This window comes from Carya illinoinensis, chromosome 5 (genome assembly GCF_018687715.1).
Source record: "Carya illinoinensis cultivar Pawnee chromosome 5, C.illinoinensisPawnee_v1, whole genome shotgun sequence".
NCBI classification, from domain to species: Eukaryota; Viridiplantae; Streptophyta; class Magnoliopsida; order Fagales; family Juglandaceae; genus Carya; species Carya illinoinensis.
This window is the reverse complement of record NC_056756.1, coordinates 39,683,304-39,690,906: the sequence shown is the minus strand read 5'-3', so window position 1 is coordinate 39,690,906 and position 7,603 is coordinate 39,683,304. Positions and strand designations below refer to the sequence as shown.

Sequence of the window (7,603 nt, the reverse complement as noted above, 5' to 3'; positions counted from 1 at the left end):
TGTCACCACATTAAAAATAGGTTTTCTTGATTTGAATATTCTTAATGTTAAATGACAATGATAATCAAATGCTTTTTCTTCACTTAGCTCTGTTTTTCCTTTCTTTTTCCCCCTTTCCCCACTTTACTTTTCCCGTGGTGAACATGTAACATTCATGTCATCAGACATTTTTAAGACTGATCTACTCACGTTCAGCATCATAGGCAGTGGAACTAAAGTTCACTGAGAAGTGAGAACCTTCATTTGAAATTTGTAATGAATATAACATACAACAATCATCTTCTTTCTTTAGGGATAAAATCTTCTTTCGATCCAATATATATTGAATCAAAAGTAAGAAGTACAACTAATTAATCCAGTAAACAAAAATAAACACAAAGTCTTGCTGTAGTAAACCGCAACTGGCTAGTTTATTGAAATGATGAAGCATCTGATCCTGCTGCCTCACTCACTGCATGGAAAAAGAACTACAACTACATTTGGTTAATGAAAGAATATTATTTTGGAGTAAACTAAGATTTTCACTTTCAAATTAACATTAGTTTGACACAAACATCCATAGCCCTTAGAATTTAAATATGAGGGGAGAAATACAAAGAAAGGACTAAAATAATTCATTTCTTAGAGATGAGCCATTAAATAGAAGTATTAGTATCGGAAGTGATTCACTAAATCCAAATTCAATAAAATAAGAGACGGAAACTAATTATATTCCCATCTAAACTCCAAAAGCTGTGAATGGTATTAATATAATTAATTTCTGTCTGGACATGCAGGTATTAATACTGGACAATGAAAATACTTCCTACTTAATTTAGTGTAATTATACTAGAAGTTTATCGATAGAGGGTGGAAGGGGCCTGGGAAGAGCTGTTGAGGTAGAAATCATGACCAAGCAAAGGATGACTCTGAGAGATGACATTTTTAACATGTAATTACATGGATGCAAGTATAAGATGACCTGTAAATTCATGCTAATACACATAGATGCTCATATTGTGTGAGGTAAAATATTTACCACAACCTAATGCATGAATATGATTATATGAATATTTAAATATAGGGAGAGAACTCTTACATAAAGTTTGTAACCCGGCTCTGTAACATGAGTCTACATAGAGTTGCTGCCATGTAGAGCCTATCTCAACATCATTCGAGCATTGGAAATGAGACGCATCGTTATGTACCGTAGGTTGAGCAATAAAGAGCAACACACCCCCCAGAATCCTACAACAAACCCAAGGGCCATGGCAACATAAAATCCTTGAGTTATGAGCCCATCATCAACATTTTCCTGATTGTCGACATTCTTGCAGGTTCTAGTGTCATTGCAAATTGGATAAAGATCTTCCGGACACTTGTTTGGAAGTGGAGAACCACATAATTCAGGATTTCCCATAAAGGCAGAAGCATTGAGGCTTTGAAGTTGAGTTCCTGTTGGGATTTTGCCAGATAAATTGTTATTGGACAAGTCCAAATAACTAAGAAAACTTATGTCAGAAATGCTCGTTGGGATTTCTCCTCGAAGTTGATTTCTAGATAAATCAAGAGATTGTAAATTTTGAAGTAGACCAATCTTCAATGTTATTGATCCAGTGAAATTGTTTCTGGATAAATTCAAGGAAATTAACTCTGTGAGACTCGTTAATTCTTCAGGAACTTCTCCATGTAATTTATTACTTGAAAGATCAATAATCTTTACAAGTCCCAATGAATTCTCGAACATAGCCATCCTTCCTTTCCATACAAATGGTGCATGGTCTGCATAAGCTCTCTGGACAGAATAAATACCATTGTGACTTGCTCTCCATTTCTGAGACATTGATGTCAAATTTTTGATGCACTGTGGAATAGTTCCCCCGATCTTGTTTAAAGAAAGATCCAAGAGTTGAATATTTGAAAGGTGGCATAGGTTTAAAGGCAAGCTTCCATAAAATCCATTCGATCGTAGGCTAAGAATAGTCAACCGAGGCAAACTGTCACCTATCCATGAAGGTACCATTCCCGACAAGTTATTTTCACCCATGTCAATGGTTGTCAAGTAACTGCAATTCTGAAGGGACGATGGTAGATTTCCGACAAAACTATTGTTGCTCAAATGTAAAAACTCAAGAGAGACTAGGGAGCCCATTGAGTGTGATATTTTCCCATAGAAATTGTTGTTGGCCAGATTAAGATTGATTAAACCATACACATGCATCCAACAATCTGGAAGCTCTCCCGATAATTTATTGTTTGATAGGTCTAAAAGGAACAAGGATTGATAAGTGAATTCACATATAAAGGAAATGTTCCCAGAAAAACTATTATTTGATAGGTAAAGTGATGCCACATCCGATGGAAAACATGGAATCGAACCATTAAGTTGGTTGGAGCTTAAATCTATAACAACATAATAACCAAATCTGGATGATGACAAGTCTGGCAAGTTCCCATGCAACTGGTTGTGAGACATATCTAAATCGATTAACTCGACAGGGACGTCCCAAAACCAAGCAGGGATAATGTCAGAAATTCCAGCATTAGAAATCTCAAGTATAGCATAATGTTTTTGACTTTGAAGCCATTTTGGAAAAGCTAATCCCAATCTACAAGAGCTCAAACTAATAACGCTCAGTTGGAATGGTGGAATCCAATCATAGTTGAACTTCAAAATCAAAGAGTTCAATCCTAAAAATAAACGTTTCAATTTGAAGAGATTTGAAAAATGGGCTTCAGAGATCACCCCTGTGAGAGAATTCCCAGAAACATTCAACATCTCTAAATTGGATAAGTTACCAAAACTCTCAGGCAATGGCCCCGTGAAATTATTCCCACCTAATCCTAAATTCACAAGATTGGAGAAGTTACCTATACTCTCTGGCAATGGCCCCGTGAATCTATTGGAGCTTATTTCAAAAAACTGCAAGGAGTCCACCAAGCAACCTGACACATTACTCATAAATTCGTAAAGATTTCCACTGAGATTGTTATCCTCAAGACAAAATAATTCTAAGGCACATAAATTCCCAAAAGATTTGGGAATGCTGCGGCCAACAAGTTGATTTCCCCCGAGATCTAGTGTTTGAAGAGAATTTATGCTACCAAAAGCTTCTGGAATGGAGCATTGCAACAAATTATAACTGAGGCTAAGATGAACAAGGCTTGTAGAGGAGTTGAACAACCAATGAAATATAGAGCAATTGAGATGATTGAAGGAGAGATTTAGCAATAGAAGTTGAGACGATGAATTAGCGCTGGAACGCAACTGATGAGTCATTGTGGAGAGACCGCAATCACTTAGACTCAAGTATATCAAAGAAGGGAGCATCATAACCTTATTGGGCCAATTGAGTACCTGACTGAGGTTGACCGAAGTCATGTCCAAGTGAGTTAAAGATTGAAGATGAATTAACCAATCAAGATCATGTGCCTCCATTAGATCAAAATTGTAGCTGAGGTCAAGATAAATTAATCCCGAGAGATTTCCTAGTTGTTGTGGAATGGTTCCGACTATATGAGTAAATGACAGATCGAGATGTTGTAATTTAGCGAGTGAGCCAACAAAATTTGGGAAGGATTTTCCGAAAAAGTTATTGGAACTTAAGTCCAGGTGAGTCAAATACTGCAATTCAAGTAATGAAGAGCTTATCTCACCTTCTACTTGTTTTCCCTGAAGATCAAGCGTAACAACATGACCTGTTTTGTTGCTGCATTTAATTCCTTCCCACTTGCAACAATCTTCACCACTATTCCAAGAAGATAGTGGTGAAGGATCAACCAGATGTTGTTTGAATTGGAGGAGTGCTTGCCGTTCTTCCTCTATGCATTTGACTTCAGAATTGATACGCAAATCGAAACTAAATCCAAGTTTCGTTGCGTTACATGATAAGAGTTCAAGTAGTAGAAGCAGAAATTGGAGATAACAACTTCTCATTGTTTTACTCTCTATTTGGAACACTGATAAGAGATATTGGATCTTAATTGCAACTTATATGGGTTTCGATATCCGAAAGAGAACTACTCGATTTATTTTTATAATAGTTTTACGTATAATGAACGTCTAGATTTATTTAGAAACCCGCATGGGGCCTGCAAACCGCGTTTCACATGCATGTAACATAAGTTCAGTTATTTGAAATAAATAGTATTCATAGTGATGTCATGATCAGTTTCAAATTACTTTTATATCCAAATCCTACTACTCGTTTTCCTGCATGCTATATGTCCAATTATGTGCAATTCCCACATGCATGGATCGACTTTCCAATTCCTAATCACTTTGCTCAACCTAGCTAGCTTTTATTACCAAGTATGTTATGATGTGCATTGCATTGTAAATTAAGCACTTAGATCAAAGTACGTACGTAGCTAACATTGTGCATTCAATAAAATAAGGTTCTTAATGACCAAACTTAGCAATTTGGTCTCCACATAGTGGTAGAAGCATAAATTGGAGATAACAACCTCTCATGCATTGTTTTAGTACTCTCCATTCGGAATCGGCCTGTTAAGAGATATTTTATATTAATGCAAGCACTCTTGGTTTTGATAAGAGATATAGTCTTAAAGGCGAATTTTGTTCTCTTAAGTAGAATCCATAGAAAAATATTAAATTAAGAATCCCTATAAAATGATTTAGAAATAAAAATTATTAGCTAGAAATTCCATAATACTGAAAAATATCTTAACATTTGAGGTATTTTTCTCGACATTATTTCAACTCTTTTTGTTGGAATTCTTGGATACGAGTGAATTCAATTTTTAGTCTATTTCTTAATTAATTAATGTGTCTTTTTTCTTCCCTCAATTAATTGATTGATGTTACATCCAACTACTTTTTGTATATATATTTCTTCCCTCATTTAATTACTTGATAATAAATAATTGATTGATGTTACATCCAACTACTTTTTGTATACATACTTCTTCCCTCATTTAATTACTTGATAATAAATAGTACTTGGACACTTTCTCGAATGTCTGGAAACTCACCTCACCAAGAAAATTAGTTTTTATTCAAACTACTTTTATATCCGAGTCCTACATGTTTTCATATCAAGAACTGCAAATTCTAGACGAAAATCTTACTCATAAAAGTCTACATGATGCTGATGTGATTTAACGTGTACGTGTAGAATGATTTCACGATAAAAAAAATTTTTACAGTTTGATATATCATATAAAGTCACATAACTGTTTATATTTGTGTGTAGACCAAACCCTCCGTACCCCAGTTACGTTATTAATGAAAGAAAATTGAAGATACATAAATATATGAGTCCAGGACCAAGATTTGAGTTAGCAAAAACTAAGAGGGGCGACTTCATCTTCTGGGCTTTTCTTGTTTTTAAAAAATTGAAACAAAGAAAAAGTAAGGTTTCTAAGAAAAAGAGAGTGACGGTGCAGGAAGGAGAGAGAAAAGAAAGAAATTTTTGCCATTTTCATTACTGCTTTTATAAAACGATTAGGGTAGGATCCAATTTTGATGAAATTTTAACCTGTACTTGTTATTTTAGCCAGCGAGAACTTAATTCGTATTATTAGGTATTAGTCACTCAATTTCTTTTCCATTTCTAATTCCTACATACTGAGATCTTACTTATTATATATCCTGAATCTGATATTGAAAATAGCTTAAAGTACTGCTAATACCAAAGTTTTTATTAATCATTAATCTATCATACTAAACCAAAACGCGATGTTGCAAACAAGTACTACACAATCAGCCAATTAGAAGTTAATGACAAGGGGGATTTTTTCTTTGGCTTGATTTGGATGGTAAGTTAAGATGAGATGAGATAAAAGTTGAATATACTATTGTTAGAATATTATTTTTATTTTAAAAGTTTGAAAAATGTAAATTCTTTATTGTGTTTTATTTGAAAGTTTGGAAAAGTTAAAATGATTAGATGAAATTAGATTAGATGAGTTGAGATGCATTCACTACCCAAATGCGACCTTAATTAAAACAAAAGTTCAAAACGAGAATGTAGCTGTTAAAATAAAATAAACTAAATGGTAGAGTTTCTAAGATATTGAAAATATAATATAAAAGAAAATAGAGAAAAGGGAAAGAGACTTTGAGGGTTACATTTTTACTTTATCTATTGTTACGGAATACAAAGCATACAACTCAGTTTATAGGAAAATTATATTAAGATAAGATAAGGTAAATATTTTAGATATTATGAAAATCAAATCAAAATAATATCATCTTCAACATAAAATAGTTTAAACATATATAAATAACCATCAAAAGAAAGAAGAGAGAGAGGAACTAATCTCTCAAACTTATGACATCTTGACAATTGAGATCATCTTTTCCTCAATATTGATGACAATCTCAATCGAGCGGTTATGTCATCTTTCCTTGCTAGAATTCCTAGTTAATGAATGTGCTCCCATCTCTATTAGAGCTATGATTTTCTATTTGCCAACTGTCTATAACTTATTCCCTGTATTGATTTTTCTTCTAAATCTCAATTAAGTGCTTGATCTTTCATTGAACAACTTTCTTTGATTAACATTTGAGTACTCTCTGCATGATGATCTTACAATTAGTACTTGGATCTTAATGCCAATTGCTAACTTTGATCTAGTTCTTTGTGCCAATTTTTCTTCTCTCAATAAGTGCTTGGTCTTTCGTCTAATATCTTTCTTTGTTCAACATTTGATTACAGGCTATATGGATTTACAACTTACAAGGAGCACTTCCCAATGAAAAATTATTAGATATTCTAGAAGCTCGGATGATGTGGCACTTCATCCTATCACAATAGGATAAGTAATTAAAATTATTTATGTAAGTTTAAATTTTAACTAACATGGTATTTTATGATAAGATAAAAGTACCACCACATGAAATGAATTCATCCGTATTCCAATTACTTTGAGCAATATCAGACGTACATCTCTCAATAAATAAATATTACTTGGCTCTAATATTCAAACACTTCCAAGTCTTCACCCATTAGACATATCTCATTTTTTTCGGGGGTTCAGTTCCCATCGTGCATCTTTCCATTATATTTAGTTTTCTATAGCTTTTAAATTAAGCACTTTTTCTCATGACAACTTCATAAAGCAGCTAATTAAGATTGTGCAAGCAATAAATTAACTTAGGTTCTCGATAACTCTGCCAAACGCAATCGCATGTTTGGATTCTTACATAAAGAGATCTCAATAACTTACTAAATTTATCAACAACGTGACCTTCTCCAAAATAGATTCAAGTGCTAACATTAATACTGAAAAATATAAGCACATATAAATAAAAACGAAAAAGAAAATTCTCGAACTTACAATATCTTGACATTTGAGGTATTTTCTTGAAATTATCTCAACTCTTATTGTTGGAATTCTTGGACCCGAGTAAATTCAATTTTTAGTCTATTCCTTAATTAATTAATGTGTCTTCCCTCAATTTAAGTGCTTGATGTTTCATCCAACTACTTTTTGTTTTCATATTTCTTCCTTCATTTAATTACTGGACATGCAATAATTGTACGTAGACACTTTCTTGAATTACTAGAAACTCACCTCACCAAAAAATTAGTTTTTATTCAAACTACTTTTCTATCCAAGTCCTACATGTTTTCATACTGAGAACTGCATAGTCTCC

At 33.4% G+C, this 7,603-nt stretch overlaps 1 protein-coding gene across 8 annotated transcripts; it reads right to left on the bottom strand.

Moving 5' to 3' along the window:
• Window positions 1-218: 218 nt before the first annotated feature.
• Window positions 219-4,007, bottom strand: LOC122308790 (receptor-like protein EIX2). 8 transcript variants are annotated; one of them, XM_043122006.1, is made up of 4 exons: window positions 3,637-4,007; window positions 2,851-2,925; window positions 1,079-2,244; window positions 219-467 (listed from the first exon to the last, which is right to left on the bottom strand). In XM_043122006.1, exons 1-3 carry the CDS (start codon window positions 3,914-3,916, stop codon window positions 1,139-1,141), a joined length of 1,461 nt encoding a protein of 486 aa, XP_042977940.1. In that variant the 5' UTR covers window positions 3,917-4,007; the 3' UTR covers window positions 219-467; window positions 1,079-1,138. The 8 variants fall into 8 exon arrangements, with proteins under 8 accessions (XP_042977940.1, XP_042977941.1, XP_042977937.1 ...); XM_043122007.1 differs by having other exon boundaries at window positions 1,079-1,983; XM_043122003.1 differs by having other exon boundaries at window positions 2,851-4,007.
• Window positions 4,008-7,603: the final 3,596 nt, after the last annotated feature.

What these genes read in the sequence shown, in the direction of transcription:
- LOC122308790 (XM_043122001.1), bottom strand. Translation starts at nt 3,916, where the DNA reads ATGAGAAGTTGTTATCTCCAATTTCTGCTTCTACTACTTGAACTCTTA.